Below are 17,514 nucleotides of genomic sequence, written 5' to 3'. Positions count from 1 at the left end.
AGGCGGCGCCCAGCGGGAGGAAGAAAAAGAAGGAAGACGCGCGGAAAAAAAGCCATTGAGCCCCACGAACCGACCCCGGAGCCTGGTGCATCGTGCCTCGTCCCCCTCCCTCCCGGTATCGCGAATCTGCGGCGGCGAACGAGCAGCCCGCGGCAGAGCCGCCCGCCCGGCGCGCTGCGCATGCGCGGCCGCCCCACGCGCCACCGGCGGCCTCAGGCGGGAACGGGGACGCGGCCCGGCGGTACGGGGTGTCCCCCGCCGTGGGGGCCGTCGGGTCTGTGGGGTGTCGTGTGGGGCTGGGAGGGTCTATAAGGGGGGCAGGGACCTGGGGGGGCACTGGGAGCCGTGTTGAGGGCGGGGGGATCTCTGTGGGGGGGCTATAAGGGGTATTGGGAGCTATAAGGGGGGGCAGTGACCTGGGGGGGGGCACTGGGACCCCTGTTGAGAGCGAGGGGTGTGTAAGGAGCTATAAGGGGGGGCAGGGACCTGTGGGGGGGGGCACTGGGACCCCTGTTGAGAGCGAGGGGTGTATAAGGAGCTATAAGGGGGGGCAGGGACCTGTGGGAGGGGCACTGGGAGCCCTGTTGAGGGCGGGGGGATCTCTGTGGGGGGGCTATAAGGAGCTGTAAGGAGGGGGCAGGGACCTGGCCGGGGGGGGGTAGGCACTGAGAGCCCTACGTAGAGTGGGGGAGGGACCTTTGGGGGTCATGGGACTTGGGGGGGGGGGGGTGTGTCACTATGGGAGGCATGTGGGAGTGGAGGAGCTCTGGAGTGGTGAGTGGAGGTTACTGGGGGGGTTTGGGGGACTCTGTGGGGCTCGGGAGGGGGATTATGGGGGGGAGCTTTTGGAGATCCTGGGGGGTACAGAGGGGTGCGTGGGGCTGGGGGTCTGTTTGGGGACCAGGAAGCCTCATGGGGGGCGGGGGGGGGGTAAGGCTTGGGAATGTTGGGTGCCCCGGGGGGGGACATACGACACGTGTAGGGTGTCAAGGGCTCGGGGAGCTGTGTAAAGGGGGCTGGAGGAGCAAGTGGGGGCTTTCGGGGTTCCACAGGGTGGGGGTGTCACAGGGATCCAGCTCCTGGCAGGGGACGGAGGCTATAAGTGACCACCCCCTCCTTTTTCTCCCCCCCCCAGGAGCCACCATGCCGGTACCGGTGCCGGTGGGGGTCCTGCGGCTGCCACGGGGCCCTGACGGCTGCAGCCGGGGTTTCAGCCCCACTTCGCTCCGGTTCCAGGCGCTGCTGGGGGGGGACACGGTGGCGGCGCAGGGGGCGCGGGCAGCCCTGAGGCAGCGGTACCTGCGGGGGCTGGCGGCCGCCCGGGGCCGCCCCACGCGGTTCTGCCTGCGGGCGGGGGTCCAGGTGGATGCCGTCTTCGGCGCTGCCGACGTGGAGGCCGTGGCCTTCCAGGTGGACGCCCTGCGGACCCCCCTGGGGGTGCAGGCGGCCGCCCTGCTGCGCTGCGCCGACGTCCTCGCCTACTCCTTCCTCCTCGACTGACCAGTAATTTTTTTTTTTTTTTTAAAAAAAAAAACCCAACCTTTTCTGACCATAATTACAACTACATGGTGATGGGGGAGGATTCGGGTTTTCTATCTTTATTTGCCGTCAGCAGAACCGTTGCTGTCTGCATCAGTGCCGGTAGTGAGGGCTCCGGGAGCGGGATCGGGAGCGCCTGCGGAGGAGGGGAGAGGGGTGGGTGAGAGCGAGGGGGTCCCGGGGGAGCCGTGGCTGCCAGGACACCCCCACTTGGGGGGGGGGGGGGGGTGGGAGAGGGGGACGTACCTCCGAGAGGAGCTGTATTCCCGACCTGCAAGGCAGAGGGGACACACTTAGGTGACGCTGTGACCCGCCACAGCCCCTTTTCCACCCATTTTTCCCCCAGAAAACAGCAGCTTTTCTTTCCCACCCCACAAAGACATGCTGGGGGAGGTGTGCGGGGGGGGTTATCCACCAAACTCCTTCGCCCCCCCCCCCCACATCGGTGGTGGGCTCTGGGTGAGCTGGCACTCACCATAGCGTGGGGAAGGGGACGGGGACCGGCTCTGCCGGCTGTACTGCCTCTCCCACTCCTCCCGCTCCTTCTCCCGGCGCTCTCGCTCCCTGCCAAGAAATAAGACAAGACGGGGTTGGGTGTGGGGCGGGGGGGAAAAAAACACACTGCAGCCCGGACCCACCGGATCCACTAAAGGGCTGGGAAAAGATTTACTTCATGCGGATCTTCCGGGCCATGGCCCGTAGCTCGTCCTCCCGCTCCTGCAAGAGAAGAGCGTCTCGTTAATTGGCTTCGTTAACGGGGCTGGGCACACGGTGCCAGCCTGGCATCCCTGCACCTTCCCTTACCTGTCTCTCGTGCTCCTGTTGCAGCATTTTTTCCTGTGCCGCCTTTTTATCGGCTTTAACTGTTCAAAGATAAGAGGGGGGTGAGAGGGGGCCAGGAAGGGGGCCGGGGACAGGGGGGGGCGCGGGCGCTGCTTACACTGACGGTTCAGCGCCTTCTGCATGCGCAGCTTCAGCTTCTCCTGCGGCGTCAGCTTGGGCTGCAAACAAACCAGAGCCGCGTGTGAAGGGGGGTGGTGGGGGACAACGACGACAAGGACACGGTGCAGCCACGCTGGCCTGGCCTGGGGACCACCCCAGGCTCCCCCCACCCCACAGCAGACACCGGCTTCGAGCGCCGGATCCGGGTACCACTACCCGCCTCGCCACGGTGACACCTCTGCGCCCCCCCCGAGCCCCTCTGCGGGGTCCGAGTCTCCCTTGCCCACATCGCCGGGGGCTTCGTTCATGTCTGCACCCTGTCCCCGAGCAGTGGGGACCTCGCGTGTCACCCATGGGTGCTGCGGGGATGAACGCTGGCGTTTGGAAGCGTGAGCCGCTCCCCACCAGAACCGCTCCCCACCGGAGTGCCCACAGCCCTGGGAGGCGGCATCTGCACCGGGAACACGCGGGCACGGCCTGAAGGCACTTGGGAACCCCAGGGACAGCCTGAGGGGCACGGAGGGGCCCGTGGAGCCAGAGAGGAGCGCTGTGCCCTGCACCCCCTCAGCAGCCCCCCTTTGAGAGGGGCGAGGGGCTCTGCCAGCCCCCTGCCACCGCCTCCTTGCAGCAGCGTGAGGACCCACCAGGCATGGGGACAGCCACTGGTGACAGCCTGGACCCAGCACAGCAGGGCAGGCAGCCCCTGGCTTTGGCACAGACGGCACCCAGTGCCAGACGGATCCCCCGGGTCCCTGCTGCCCCCCGCCCGCCCGCAGCCGGGACTGCCCCGAGCGGCCCGTGGCCCCGCTCCCACCCGGCAGCCTCCCAGCTCCAAGGAGGGAGCAGGACTGGTGCCCAGCCGAGGAGGGGGACGCAACGGGTCACGGGGGCACCTGGCACCAGTCCCAGCACCTCTGCCAGCCCATCCACCACCGTGTCCCTGAGCCTGCTCTGCAGTGATGCCAATTAAACAGGTGAGGTTAAATTCTTACTGACTTTGGCAGCTCCTGTCTCTTTACCAGCAGCAGTGTCAGCCCTGAAAGGGGAGAAAGAGCACGGGGATCAGCGCAGGGGGAACGGCGCGAGGGCTGCTTACACCCCTCCCCACCAAGGCTGTCCCCGGCTCTTCCCCTCCCTCACTTTTTCAGTTTCTCCCCCACGGCGGGCGACGCTGCGGGCCTCGGTGGTTTCTCTCGCACCGGAGACACCGACTTGCTGCGGCTCCGCGAATCGCTGGGACTTCGGCTGCTCTGGCTGCTGCTCCAGTGGCGACTGGACCTGGTGCCTCGCCGGTAGCGCTCCCCAGACCTGGAACGGCTCCTGCGCGCAGGGAGTCACGGTCACGGGGGACGTCGGGGGGGCACCCAAAGGCTGACTGGGGCCTCCCCACCCCAGCAGCGAGTGGAGACAGTGCTGGGGGAGCTCACAGCATCCTGCAGCCCCTGGGGTGAACCCACCCACTAGCGGGGTGAGCAATGGGACATTTTCCCCTTGATCTAACACTGGCGAGATCTTTTTTGGATACAGGGACCAGTGCAGGACGCCCAGCAACAAACTGGGACCAGCCTGGCAGGGGCTAAAGCACCCAGCGGAAGGAAGAGGCTGAGCCACGTGGGCTTGTATGGCCCGAAGAGGCGGTGGAGGGGGCGCATCTGGGCGACGAGCCACCAGTAAAACTCGCCATGGGGGTGGCCAGTGAAGAACTGGGGCGAAACAGGCAGAAACTGGGACAGCCGAGGGCAGAGCTCACCTGGAGCGGCGGCGGGAGCTGTAGCGGTACCCCCGGTCAGGGGAATAGGATCTGGAGCGGCGCCGGCTGTCCCGCGAGCCCCCTCCCGAGTAGCGGCGGCTGCGGCTGCGGGAGCGCGAGTAGCGGCGGCTGCGGGAGCGGCAGTAGCGGCTGGAGCGGTGGTAGCCGCCACCTCGGTGCGAACGGGAGCTGGAGCGGGAGCTGGAGGATGAGGAGGAGGACGGGGAGGTGGAGGAGGATGAGGAGCGTCTCCTGGAAGGGACACATGGGACGAGCCATTGGCACACGGGAGGAGCAAGGAGGGGCTGGGACCATCACTGGACCCAGCACCGGGTGGTGCCACAGGGCAGGGGCACGGCTGGACCCTGCCAACAGCCCCCGGGGGCACCTCTCCCCTGCCCCGCACCGGCATTGTGCCTCCAGGCATGGCTGGAATGACCCCGGAGCTGCCCAGTCCTCTGCCAAGGGGCTCCTTTTGGGGTCAGCAAACCCCCCCGGACCCCCAGCCGTGATGGGAAAGGGACTGCGACGGCCACCCCGATTCCCTTCTCGAGCTCTCCAGGAGCTGGCAAGATGCTCTCTCTCTTTTAGGGCAGGAGGCATCTCGACTCACACCCAAATTCCGGCCTCCCTCCCCACAACCCGGCCCATCTCCAGGAAGACCCAGAGATGCCACGAAGATCCTGTCTGAGCTGGCCAGCACTGCCCCGGCACCGCGGCAGAACCAGGACGGGCACGCATCCTGCGCGGCGACACGATGGAGAACCCCACCCGCTCCTTCCCACCGCGTTCCCCCTCCTCAAGAAGTGCCAGCCACGGCTTCGGTAGCTCGCCTGGCCCACTGCCGCCATGCCTCTGCGGGTAAGGGTTGGGAAAGCGAGCCAGATGGGAGAGTTACCGACCGGGACGAGGTGCTATGACCTGCCGCAGCGCTGCCCGGCTGCCCTGGGGCAGAGCGCTGTTTGCCAAGCGTGGTGGCTTTTCCAGAGACACCGCCAGCTTGTGCGGATGCCGCCGCCGCTTCCTCATCGCTGCCACCAAAGCTGGTGATGAAGGTGATCTTCTCCTCGTGGCCGGGAGATGGGGTACGGGAACGGGAGCGGGATTCGGAGGTGGACTCCGAAGGGGAGCTGTGAAGCAGTGAGGAGGAGGTGGCTTCAGCCGCCGAAAACGCTCCCTCCCCAAAAATGGCAGATGCCAGGTCCCCACTGGCCGTGGGCACCTGCAAGAAGGGGATGTCCCCAGCCTGGAGAACTCCTTTGTCCCGAGGCTGCGGCCACTCACCGTTTGTAGGGATCGTAGGTGGGGCTGTCTCTCCGTGCGTAGCTGCGAGAGGAGAGGGCAGTAGGGAAAGAGAAATCGGGAAATCTGTGGGACGTCACCAGGGGACGGAGCCCCCGGGACCCCAGACAAACTGGCACGGGCAACGCCGGGGACGGAGCAGGGAGGAGCCGCCTGGGACAGACAGGAGCAGCCCAGAGCCGTGGCCGAGCTCTGGGAACCCTGTCTTGGCCGCCGGGACGGGGAGCTCACCTCGGAGGGCTGATCTTCCTCCCTTTCAAGCGTTTCTCCCTGAACTCCCTCCTCTGGCGGCGAGAGCGACGGCCCTAGGAGAGCAGCCTGAGCTAAGAGACGGCACCGGCTGGCGAGAAGCCGCCCCAAGCGTTTGCAGGGCCCCCTCGGGATGCAGAGGTGTCACCACCAGCACTGGGGGGCCACGGCACCCGCACGGGCCAGCCTGGTGCCCTGGGAGGCTACCGGGAGCCAAGGCTCACAGTGGGAGGGGGAAGAGCTGGCCGGAGCTCCCCTTACCGAGTACATCGCCTTTTCCTCTTCCAGGGCTTTGGCGTTTTTAATAGCTTCTGCCTCCTCTTTGTCCTTCCGTAACATCCTTTTCCCCCCCCCCCAAAAAAAAAAAGAGAGACCCTCAGTAGCAGCCTACCGGCCAGCACCCCACAAGGGAGCACATGCTTGTGGGAGGTTTTTGAGGACCCCCATCCTAACGAAAGGCACGTCTGCAAAGGATTCAGCCCCCAGTGAGAAGGAGAGGCCCTGGGGAGGCTCCACCAGGCTCCCAGAGCTCTCCCCAGCTGTCCCGGCTGCCGGCCCTACCTGACGAAGTCCCCCTCCGCCATGCCGTACGTGGTCGCCTGCTTGTTCAGGTCAGCCACCTGCTCCTGGTTCAGCTCGTCCACATCCACTTCCACATCTGTGGGCAGAGCGTGGGCAGCTCAGCGCGCCCGGAGCCCCCCCCCACCCCGCGGCAAGGCACATCTGCCAAACCGGGGTGAAGCAGCCCAGCGAGGGAGGGCCGTTACCGATATCGGGGATGACTTCATCCTCGTCCGTGTTGCTGTCTTCCTCAGAGTCTTCCTCCTCCCCCCGCTTCTCCAAGGAGTTCTCGAGCTCAGCCACGGTGCTGTCCTCATACGTGTAGCCGATAGAGGCCTTTTTCTCCGCCAGCCTGGGCACAGATACGTTTAGCCCCTGCCCGCCTCTCCCCTCTGGCGCGGCAGCTCCATGCCAGCAAAGGCGGCATCGGGGCAGAAAGTTTCCTCGGGAAGAAACTTCCTCTGCCTCCCTCATCAGCCACCGCTGCTCCGCTCAGCCCCAGGACAGCCTCGCGGCCACAGCAACGGCCACGGGACAGACATTTCAGCACAGAGACACAGGGCACAACTTCAGAGGGTCACCGAGAGCAGCCGAGGAAGGATGGTGCAGCCAGCGGCTGCTCAGTCCCACCCCGGTAGAGGGGAAACTGGGACCAGTTGAAGAGCGGGTGCTTCGGAGACCCCGGAGCCACGGTCCCAGCACAGCCCCCGAGGACAGGGACACGACAGCCACCCTCTGTCACCTCTGCTCACACTCACTTCTTTTTTTCATCTTCGTTTGGCTTCTGGAGTCCCCCGTAGAGCTCATCAATGTAGATCTGGTAGAGACACTGCTCCTCCGAGACTGCAACCACACAGGGAAGGTACCAGCTTGCTTCACGCCCACTTGAGAGACAGCAGCTCCGAGAGCTGACTAACTGCAGCTTGTTAGACGGGATGCAGCTCTCCCAGTTCCGTGCCACCCCCAGAGCAGGGACAAGACCATCCCCTTGCCCTTCGGTTGGCACCACGTCAAGCCGCGTCCTGGACAAGCTCGTATTTCCCCCGAATCGTGGGGATTCGCCCCGTCTCAGCAGAGCCCCGACCCTCCCGCCTGCACGAGACACTTACTGCCAGCAAAGTCGTTCTGCACCAGGCCTCGGTACCGCTCGTAGTTACACTTTCTCTCATCAGACTCCTGCTCAGGGGAGCTGGAAAGGAGGAGATGCAGCTTTTGGTGCTCACAAGCCTCTGGGGAGACGGAGGCTCCCCTCTCCCTGGGTGTTTTGGACCGCGGAAAAACCACGGCCCCTTTCTGCTCGGATAAGCAAGATCGAATTCCTCACTGCACAGGTTTTGCAGGCAGAGGATCACGTGCTGGTCTGGGATTCCCTTAAAAAACCCAGCAAAGGGGCTGAACTGCTCTCCGGAGCTTGTGCCGAGGCCGGAGAGGGTAAGCAGGTGCTGGAGCAGCAGCAAGCAGGGGTAGGACGGGACTGCTCTCCACAGAGCCAGCCCCAGCCCTGGGGGAAAAATTTGCCTTCCGTCCCATCCCTGCTCGAAGCAGGACCGACTCCCGCAGCCCGCTCCAGCTGGGCGACGCCTCTCTCCAGAGACAAGAGACCGAGACCCCACCAGCCTCCGGGGGTTGTGCTGGTACTTACTTAACGCTCTCAGCCTAATTTTGACCTTTTCGTCATACCCTCTTAGTGCAGACCTCTGCAAAAACCTCAGCTCCGTCCTCTCCAACGTTTTAGGTACGGAAAAGCTGCTGCAGGGTTGCCCTTCACCCCACGCTCCAGCCCTACCCGTCCCTCTGTGCTCGCTCCACCTTATCCTCCGGCTACTGGGAGCTCCACACTGGTCCCAGTCCATAAAGTCTAAAAAGCAGCCCTGCCCGCCCTGCAGCGACCCCAGCCAGGCTCGCAGGCGATGAAACCTCAGGCAACCGCTCCAAAACAGACCCAAGAAGGCCTGACGCGGACCCGGCAGCTCCTGTCGCAGCGGGGTGCCCTGGTGCCCCTCAGCTTACATGGGGTTCAGCAGGGGCGGGGTGTACATGGGGATATAGTCCAGGTGCGCCCGCACATCGAAGCGGTCGATCATGTTGTTCGTGTCCCCCTGCCAGGGCATCCTGCGGGGAGAGAGAGGTCGTCAGGGGTGGGGGGCAGCCAGAGACACCCTCCCCCCCCGCCCCCGCCAAAACCCACACAAACCCCGCCTTGACCTTGAGCACCGGCAGGAACACTTGGCTCTCTGGCATTAGTCACTCCCAAACAGGGAGGGAGGAACCAACATCTCCTAGAAGCTCTGGTGGAGGAGGAGCTGAGTCCTCTTTGACGGGCAGAAACCAGCCCCGATTTAATTTCCTGGGGGGCTGAGCTATGAGGAGCCAAGCAACTCGGAACGTGCTTCGGGCTGGGCGAAAAGCCCTCCCCCCGCCCCCGCCATTCACCCCTGAACCCTTGCCGTAAGGCTCAGCGCCTCTCAAAGATGCTGCGTCTGCACCAGAACCCCTGGGGAAGGCGACGCTTTCGGCAAGGCACCGATCACTCCTCCCGAACCCCCTCGCCGGCCCAGGGAGCAGCACGAGACGCCTCCTGCCCAGCGTGGGGCTACTCACATGTTGACGGGGCTCTCAGCGGCCAACGCAACGGCCGAGTCCAGGTGGACCTTGCAGGCCCGGCCGTGCACCTGTAGAAACTGGGCCGGATCCTTTTTCTAGGACAAGTAGAAAACCCCAGGGTTAGAGAAAGTGGGGGGGGGGAAACAAAAAAAAAACCCAGAGTAAAAACTCTGAGAGCAAGAAAAAAGGGAGAAGGAACCCTGAGCCTTGGGGAAAAGAGGGAGCGGGAGCCCCAAACCTCCAGGCAAGGGGGGAGCCCCAAGCCTCCAGCACTGGAGAAAAGGGCAAGTCGGGATCCCTGAACCTCAGGAAAAAGGGGGAGCGAGAGCCTCGGGTAAGAGAAGGTGCAGGAGCCCTGAGCCTCAAGGGAAAGGGGGAGAACAAAGGGGGGTGCCTTTGCCTGCGCGGGCTTAGGACGCCCACCCAGGGGTACCCCCGCGGGGTCCCCGGGGAGGGGAGGCAGCAGCGAGCACCGCAGCTCCTTTATCCCTCACTCTTCCAGCCCCAACACCAGCCACGAAGCGCCCAGGCAGTTCCCCAACACCCCGGGGCACGTCCCACGTCGGGGCCCATTGAGGGATGGTCGGGGGCTACCACTGTCCCTGGGGAGGGCGACGAGGCCAGGGACACTCACGATCTTCTCATAGTACTCCCTGCGGCGCTCCGCTCGCTTCTTGTAGTCCACCATCATCCCCCGCAGCTTGCGCTCATGCTTGCGGGCTTCGTGCCACATCCTGGCGTCCCCCAGCTGCCACCGGGCCGGGGGGGGCTCCTGCCGGGCACCGAGGAGGAGACAGCAGCGCCGAGACAGCCGTTCCCTGCCTGAGGGCGAAGGGGCTGCGTTAGGGGACACGGAGTGACCGAGGAGACCGGGGAGCGTGTGTGTGTGTGGGGGGGCACCCCTGGGTGACGGGGGGACACCGGGCACACCCGGGGTGGGGAGGTAACGGGGGAATGGGGGGGGGCAGCGGCGCACAGACACTGGGGAAGGGGGAGCCCCGGCACACCGCGGGGGACGTGGCGGGGGGGGAAGACATCGGGCAGCTCTGGTGGAGATGGGGGCGACACACCGGGCACTCTCCGGGGGCGGACGCGGGGGAAGACGACACGGACAACTCCCGGGGCCGGCTGGCGGGGGATACCGGGCGCCCCCCGGGGCGGAGACAAGGGAGGCCGCGGGCGCAGGCCCCGGAGAAGGCCCGGCGCGGAAACCCCGACCGCGCCTCACCGTGATCGGGAGCCGCAACCCCGGTGGGTGGGGAGAACCCCCGGAGGGCCGGGGAAGGGCACACGCGGGGGGAGGCGACCCGGCCGCCATTAAACACTCACCGCCGGGCCAACGGCCGTGGGGCGACCCGGAACCGGAAGTGAGGGCACGGGGGAGGGGCGGGGAAAAGGGTCAGAACGCTGCGCATTAGGGGCAGGCGGGTGACGTCATGGAAGGGCGGGGCCTCGGGGGTACCGCCCCCGGGGGCGGGTCCGCGCAGCCGGTGCCGGTGCCGGGCCTAGCGCTGCACCGGGCCAGGCCGGTCCCGGTCCCAGTGCTCACCGGTTACCGGGCCAGGCCGCTCCCGGTGCTGGTCCCAGTCCTCAGGGGATACTGGGCCAGGCCGCTCCCGGTGCCGGTCCCAGGCCTAGGGCTGCACCGGGCCAGGCTGGTCCCGGTCCCAGTGCTCAGGGGATACTGGGCCTGGCCGGTGCCGGTCCTAGGCCGAGGGCTGCACTGGGCCAGGCCAGTCCCGGTGCTGGTCCCAGTCCTCAGGGGATACTGGGCCAGGCCGGTCCCGGTGCCAGTCCCAGGCCTAGGGCTGCACCGGGCCAGGCCGGTCCCGGTCCCAGTGCTCAGGGGTTACCGGGCCAGGCCGCTCCCGGTGCTGGTCCCAGTCCTCAGGGGATACTGGGCCAGGCCGGTCCCGGTGCCAGTCCCAGGCCTAGGGCTGCACCGGGCCAGGCCGGTCCTGGTCCCAGTGCTCAGGGGATACTGGGCCCGGCCGGTGCCGGTCCTAGGCCGAGGGCTGCACTGGGCCAGGCCAGTCCCGGTGCCGGTCCCAGTCCTCAGGGGATACTGGGCCAGGCCGGTCCCGGTGCCCGTCCCAGGCCCAGGGCTGCACAGGGCCAGGCCAGTCCCAGTGCCAGTTCCAGTCCCAGGTCTATACTGGGCCAGGCTGGTCCCAGTCCCAGTCCTTGGGCTGTATTTGGCCAGACCTGTCCTGGTTCTTGCCCCACTCCCAGGGCTGTTCTGGGCCACAGTGGTCCCAATCCCGCGCTGGGCAAACTGGTCCTGGTGCCCCACCCAGGCTGTGGCCGGGGTTCCCCCATGGGGACTTCCACTGGGAACCAGTTCTCCCAGTATCCCCCGTGTCCACTTTCCCCCCCCAGGGCAGGACGAGGCGGGTGACAGAGTCCATGGCTTTATTCCCCCCCAACCCCATCGCGCAGGGACCCAAAGGACTGGGGTGGTGGCACGTGTTCCCCCTCCCTGGGGGCCACCCTGTGGCCCCCCCAGGGCCACTGGAGGGTGTCCCCCCCCATAAATATAGTGCAAAGCGGCTTGACTGAGGGGGGAAATCCTTCCGGGGGGCTCGGTGCCGCCCCGGCGGGGCCAGCCGGCCCGGGGCGGGGGGGGTGGGGGGCAAGGGGGCCCCCCGAGCTCAGAGAGGGGAGGGCTACTGGGGTGCTGGGGGGGCTCAGACGTCTCCGAGGCGCAGGTCGGTGTCCTTGTAGTGGCCGGGGAACATGTGGGTGCCCACCAGGCTGGCAGTGGGGTGGGGGTCGGTGGGGGGGAAGGGGGGGGCACGGGGGGGAGAGCCGTAGGGCTCGGCCAGCAGTTCGGGGCCCAGGCAGGCCGGGAAGTCCGTGGGGGTGTATGGGGGGGGCAGCCCCTCGCGGTGGCCCGGTGGGGACACGAAAGGGACGTAGAGCTGGGACAGGGTGTCGAAGGACTCTGGCTCCCCGGTGAAGAAGGCAAAGGCATCTTCTGTGGGGAGAAAGAGGGGTCAGAGAGGGTCGGGGGGGGGGCCAGGTGGGCCCTTCCGACCCCCCAGCACACTTATGGGGTGACACCAGGGCTGCAGGGGGGGGACCCAGGGCAGCTCCCCACCCTGAGGATGACCCCAGGACCATGGAGGCCTTGGGGACCTCTCCCAACCCTGGGGGGACCCATCTAACATGGGGGGGGGTGTCCTGGGGAGCCCTACCAACTCCAGGGGTGACCCTGAACCCAGGGGGGACCTGGGGGACGCTGGGCAGGACCCAGGGCTGCGTGGGGGCTTGGGGACCTCTCCCAACCCTGGGGGTGACCCTGGGGCCTTAGGGGGTCCCTGGAGCCTCTCCCAACCCCAGGGCTGACCTGGAGACATCTCCCACCCTTTGCAGGGGGTGCTCTTCTGACCCCAAGTCATGCCAAACCGTCCCTCCCCCACCTCTGCCATGGAGGACATCCACCCCTGTATCCCCCCGCCCCGGCTTTACCCTTCCCAGGACCCACCTGCCACCGTCAGCGGTGCAAAGTGATCCATGTATCCCGGCGGCTTCTTCCTCCTCTTGGCTTCGATCCCGTAGGGATCTGCGGGGCCGGGGAGAGGGGGGCAGAGTGAGGGGAGCAGCCCAGGAAGGGGGGCTGGTGCTGGGGTGCCCCTCAGGAAGCCTTCTCCCCTCCGGGGGGGGCCCTGCTGGCACCCACCTGAGCCCGAGAGCTCCTCCAGGACGTCGGGCATCCCCCGCTTCCGCTTCACGTTCACCCCATAGGCATCTGCGGGGAGGGGTGGGGGTGAGCCAGGGCCTCCCCCGGGGTCCCTCCCACCCCCTCAGCCTTGTCCCCACGCCGGGAGCCTGTCCCCAGCCTGGAGAGAGCCGTCCCCATCCCGCAGGCCTCATATTCCCGTTTCCATCCCAAATCCCCAGCCCAGGTGGGCTGTCCCCATCCCGCGGGCCACATCCCAACCCTGGGGGGTCCTGTCCCCACTCTGTGTCCCCATCCCAGTGGCCTGTCCCCAATCCCGTGGGCTATGACTGACATCTCAGCAGGGTGTCCCCACTCCCTCTGATCCCTTTCCAAGCGTCCCGTCCCCATCCCAGGTGGGCTGTCCCCATCCCACGGGCCACATCCCAACCCCGGGGGTCCTGTCCCCATCCCAGGGGCCTCTTGTCCCCCTCGCAGGGCAGTGGCCGCGCAGGTACCGTGGTCCTTGGGCAGGTAGGTGAAGCGGAAGGACTCGCTGCAGACGCTGTCAGTGAGCCGCTGCAGGAAGACCTCCACCTCCACGGGCTCAGCCAGCTCCAGGTGCTGGTAGGGCGGCGTCTTGAAGACGATGGCGACCTGGCGGTGAACGTCGGCCTGCGAGAAGTCCGCCCGCGCCTCCCACGTCTCCTTCCGGAAAACCACCGCGATGTCCTCTGTGGTAATTGGGGCGGGAGGGGGGGAATCAGCAAGGCAGCGGGGGCCACCCCTCCAGCCCTCAAAGTCACTTACCGACATCTGGGGCCCCCCACTCCAGCACCCTGAGGTACCCTCCCCCCCTGCACCCAGGTCCCCCCTTCCTGCCTTCTACGCCTCCCACAAGCAGCCAAGATGGCTCCATCATGACTTGGGGTCTTCTCTCTGGTGCTAGGCCCCCTCCCTCCAGCCCAGGGGCCCTTCCCCTACAGCGGAGGAGCTGGGAGGCTGCAGGACCCCCTTGCTCCCCCCTCTAGCACCCACAGTTCCCCCTCCAGCACCCAGGAGTGTTTAGGAGCCCGGGGGAGGTGGCAGCTCCCAGCTCCCAACCCCATTTGGACCCTCTGCAAAACTTTCCAGCAGCTCCGGCATTCATCATCCTCCTTCACCCACATCCTGGCTTCCTGGGGGGTAATTTGGCCCCCGAAAGATGCCCTCGGGGTTACGGGGCTGCCAGCTTGCCCCCCCCTACCTTTTTGGACCTTGTCGCAGAGTAGGTAGAGCTCCTCGCCACCTGTGCAGGGACCGCTCTCCTTGTTCATCCGGCAGATCCGCAGCTCCGAGGTGTTGGTGGACTCTGCGGACAGCGTCACGGCTCAGGCTGGGAGCCGGCTCCCAAACCGCCCCAGCAGCGCGCCAGGGCCAGGCCTCAGACTGCGCCAGAGCACCGCGACCAGGCTCGGGCACCGGGGCCATTCCTGTCAGTATCATCTCCTCCCGACCAGCCCTCGTGCTGCGTACCAGCCCCGTGGGATGCAGGTGACCACCCCACCCTGGGCACGGGGGACAAACCCCCACCAGCCATGTGGGACCAACCCTGGCCAAAGCCCGCAGCCTTGAGCCCAGCCCTGGTGTGGAACTGGATGCAGTCTCTCCACCCACCCCATCCCAGACCAGAGAAGGTTCTGGGGGTCCGGTGGCCCCGCCGGGGACATGGACACCCCCCCCCCCCACCGCCACATACTCTTGTCAAAGATGGGCTCCGAGAGCACTGGGCTGAGGTGCCGTGTCTGCCCGGAGCCGTCCTTGTAGGAGGCCTGGAAGCAGATCCTCACCACGTTCATGTCCACCTCCTGATGGTTCTTGAGGGAACCAGCTTGGGGAGAGGAGAGGGGATGGTCAGTGGCTCCATAGGGAGGGGTTGGGGACATCCCCATGGGACCCGGAACCCCTGCAGCGATAGGTTCTCAGCCCCTAAAAACGGCTCCGCTTGAGCCCCCCCCACCTTTGAAGGGGTCAATGCCCAACTGCAGCTTTTTCTCTATCGCCGCCTCGATCTCCTTCTTCTTCACGCACTGGATGCCCAGGTTGCTAAAGCTGCCGGGGAGCAGAGATGTGCTGGGGAGGCAGTTCACCCCATCCAAAACCCCAGGGAACCCGGGCATCCTGTCCCTCCCAGCCTCCCACTGCCCAGGGAACCGCCCAAAACCCAGCCCTCAGCACGAGCTGATGCTGGCGTCCCAGTGCAAGGTCTCGGACACAGCCCGGCGCAGATCCCCGTCAGCAGTGGGACTCATCCTGCCATCGTCTACCTGTGCTTGGGGTTTGTCTGGGGCTTGAGGACGACCTCACAGAGTCCGTTGCTGCAGTCCTTGCCCACCAGGCCATGGGGGTGGACGCGGTAGGGCCAGTCCTTCCACACCAAACACGCTGTCACCTTCACCTCGGGGATCGTATGGCAGTTCCGCAGCTGGGGAGACACGAGCTGTCAGCACAACCCCAGGTACTACACCGACACGGGGGGGGGGGGGCGTGCCCAGACAAATGGAGGGGGGGGAAAGTGCTCCAGCACCTACTGGGGTCTGACCACCTCCCCCCATGAGGCCCTGGCACTACCCCACCGGGGCTGGGCACCTTCCAGCACCCAGCTGGCACCCACCACCCCAGGGAGACATGAGCCATCAGCACCTCCCACCATAGGAGGCCCCTACGCTCAAGGATGGGCGCTGAGCACCCCGACACTTGTGGGGCTCACACATCCCCCCCCGGCACCCACGGGGCTCTGGCAACCCCACGGAACTCTTCTGCCACCCCCAAGCCTCAGCCCGCCCACCCTGGGCTGCATCCGAGCCGCTCACCTCGATGGCCGGCAGTGTCTTGCTGGCGTCGGTGCTGCTCTCGCCCAGGATGCTGCCGGCCGAGCGGCCCTCGCACTCGTAGCGGAATCGCATGCCCCGCTGCTTGGGCTGCTCCGTGATCACCAGCTTGGGCGGCTCCAGCAGCTCCTCCAGCTGGTCCTTGCTGTGCCCGGCAGCCGGAGACCAGCGGTGCCGCCCGCCAGCGCCTGTTGTGCCCCGCGGCACCAGCTTGGGCGACAGCGAGAGGGTGCTGAGGCTCTGGGTGAGCTGCGGGGACCGCGTGTTGGCCGGCAGCACCGCCACACCATAAGGCGCCAGCCCGGCTGCCAGTGGGCAGGGCTCAGCCGGGCGCAGCGGCCGGGTGGCCACCACGGGGCTGGAGCCACGGGCCACCAACTTGGCTGAGCCTTTGGGCAGCACTTTAGGCAGGGCAGGAGCTGGATCCGGCTGGAAGCCATCCTCCTTCATGACCTCTTCGATGATCTCTGTGGGATGAGGAGGGCTTCAGGGCAGCCCCGGGATGGGGAGGACCCCAAGTCCTCGCTGAGACCCCTCTGGGCCTGCCACGAGCCCCCATTTGCCCTGAGCCAGGGGATGGGACAGGACTAGCCAGATCCTGCCTTCTTTCCATCTACAAACGCCTTCTTTGTGCAGGAGGGACAAGATGCCCCATCCCCTACCCTGCACCCCATCGCATTCCCGCGGGGGGTTCATTGCTTCACGGCACACAGCTCTGCACCCTAAATCCCGCTCACGGCCCCCGGAAGGATGGATTCGGCCAGTCTAGGCACACGGGGCAGGGGGGGCCCATCGCTGGCTCCGTCACCTGAGGCTCCAGGATCCTGCTCTGGCTGAGGTTCCCCAAAAACCTGCGGCAAAACTTACCAGCTGCCTGTGTACCCCAGGGTCCACTCACCTAAATCATCTGAAAAGACAAAATCCCCCCTGAGTCTCCCTCCAGCACCTCCCCAACCCACGGGGGGCACTGAGGGACACCCCCAGCCTGCAGGGGCCACGTTGGGGTCACCTCTGGTCCCAGGGTCCCAGCCCCCTGGGGAGCCCACCCGCCCCAGGAGGGGACAGCAGGATCCGGGGCGGGGTGTAGGGGTTTTACCGGTCACAGGTGCGGCATGTGCCATGGCCAGGCTGGGATCCTGCAGGGCAGCGCCTGTGGGGACACGTAACCGTCACCCCATGGAGCACGACTAGGGGTTGGGGCTCAGGGTCGCTCCCCCCACAGCAAAGGAATCAAAGTTCTCCCAGAAGAGGGACTGGGGCCTCCCCAGGATCATGCCCCCCTCCCCCCCCAACAGCAATGAGGGGGTCCCCAGGGCCAGGATCCCCCCAAAGCAGGGATCTGCCCCCTCAGCCGGGATCAGGGGGTCCCTGGCACCATGACACCCCCCGGGGACAGCGGCTGCCCACCCCTGAGGAGATGTCGGGGGATCCCAATCATACTTACTTGCCCCCCCCCCCCCCCAGCTCTCTCCGGGCAGGAACCGGGGGTGGGCCCCGGGACCACGCCCCCCCTCGGTGACATCCCCCAGGGCAGGAACCGGGGGTCACCGGGCCCGCCTCCCCCCGGTGACGCCCGTTCCCCGGGCAAGGTCCGCCGGGTCACCCCCCAACAAGAAGGCACCGGCCCCCTCCATGCCGCAGGCCCGGGTACTCCCTGGGTAGGCTCCGATCCCCCCCCCCCGCCCCCCCAGCAGGTCCCGGTTGTGTCCCCCGCCCCAGGCGGGACCCGGCCCCCTCCTCCCCCAGGACAGGCCCCGGTCTCCCCTTGCAGACAGCCTCCCTCCTCCCGGTGCCGGGGCTCACCGAGCGGCAGGGCCATGTGATGCCGGTGCCGGTGCCGGTGCCGGTGCCGGTGCCGGTGCCGGTGCCCCCACCCGCCCCCGAGGCCGCGCGGCCGCCGTAGCTGGAAATCCCCGCGCGGGCGGCGCCGCCATTGGCTGCCACCGCTGAGGTCACCGCCGCGGGGCGGGCCGGGAAACCCCGGCGCGGCCGGCGCCGCCATTGGCCCGCCGTCGGTGACGTCACCGCGGCGGAGG

General features: G+C 66.8%; 3 protein-coding genes across 8 annotated transcripts; 1 reads left to right on the top strand and 2 right to left on the bottom strand.

Moving 5' to 3' along the window:
• Positions 1-26: 26 nt before the first annotated feature.
• Positions 27-1,597, top strand: GEMIN7 (gem nuclear organelle associated protein 7). 2 transcript variants are annotated; one of them, XM_063318545.1, is made up of 2 exons: positions 27-274; positions 1,136-1,597. In XM_063318545.1, exons 1-2 carry the CDS (start codon positions 181-183, stop codon positions 1,498-1,500), a joined length of 459 nt encoding a protein of 152 aa, XP_063174615.1. In that variant the 5' UTR covers positions 27-180; the 3' UTR covers positions 1,501-1,597. The 2 variants fall into 2 exon arrangements, with proteins under 2 accessions (XP_063174615.1, XP_063174617.1); XM_063318547.1 differs by having other exon boundaries at positions 27-241; positions 1,136-1,595.
• Positions 1,578-10,384, bottom strand: CLASRP (CLK4 associating serine/arginine rich protein). Of its 3 annotated transcripts, none has more exons than XM_063318526.1 (21): positions 10,277-10,384; positions 9,582-9,769; positions 8,945-9,042; positions 8,354-8,455; positions 7,453-7,532; positions 7,102-7,186; positions 6,550-6,695; positions 6,344-6,440; positions 6,044-6,122; positions 5,765-5,838; positions 5,516-5,557; positions 5,134-5,361; positions 4,232-4,483; positions 3,622-3,801; positions 3,478-3,517; positions 2,480-2,540; positions 2,344-2,402; positions 2,210-2,256; positions 2,015-2,103; positions 1,786-1,810; positions 1,578-1,675 (listed from the first exon to the last, which is right to left on the bottom strand). In XM_063318526.1, exons 2-21 carry the CDS (start codon positions 9,678-9,680, stop codon positions 1,633-1,635), a joined length of 1,926 nt encoding a protein of 641 aa, XP_063174596.1. In that variant the 5' UTR covers positions 9,681-9,769; positions 10,277-10,384; the 3' UTR covers positions 1,578-1,632. The 3 variants fall into 3 exon arrangements, 2 of the variants coding, with proteins under 2 accessions (XP_063174596.1, XP_063174597.1); XM_063318527.1 differs by having other exon boundaries at positions 10,176-10,283; XR_010068941.1 differs by lacking the exons at positions 1,578-1,675; positions 1,786-1,810 and having other exon boundaries at positions 2,069-2,103; positions 3,474-3,517.
• A 1,011-nt stretch (positions 10,385-11,395) lies between these two features.
• On the bottom strand, positions 11,396-17,495 carry RELB (RELB proto-oncogene, NF-kB subunit). Of its 3 annotated transcripts, none has more exons than XM_063318531.1 (11): positions 17,282-17,495; positions 16,575-16,628; positions 15,461-15,945; positions 14,915-15,072; positions 14,608-14,699; positions 14,347-14,478; positions 13,855-13,959; positions 13,127-13,342; positions 12,630-12,698; positions 12,435-12,512; positions 11,396-11,921 (listed from the first exon to the last, which is right to left on the bottom strand). In XM_063318531.1, the coding sequence occupies exons 1-11, from the start codon at positions 17,478-17,480 to the stop codon at positions 11,635-11,637; spliced, it is 1,875 nt and encodes a 624-aa protein (XP_063174601.1). In that variant the 5' UTR covers positions 17,481-17,495; the 3' UTR covers positions 11,396-11,634. The 3 variants fall into 3 exon arrangements, with proteins under 3 accessions (XP_063174601.1, XP_063174600.1, XP_063174602.1); XM_063318530.1 differs by having other exon boundaries at positions 11,474-11,924; XM_063318532.1 differs by having other exon boundaries at positions 11,474-11,924; positions 15,461-16,385; positions 17,282-17,353.
• Positions 17,496-17,514: the final 19 nt, after the last annotated feature.

Source organism: Chroicocephalus ridibundus, chromosome 26 (assembly GCF_963924245.1).
Source record: "Chroicocephalus ridibundus chromosome 26, bChrRid1.1, whole genome shotgun sequence".
Classification (NCBI taxonomy): Eukaryota; Metazoa; Chordata; class Aves; order Charadriiformes; family Laridae; genus Chroicocephalus; species Chroicocephalus ridibundus.
This window is presented reverse-complemented; position numbering and strand designations above follow the sequence as displayed.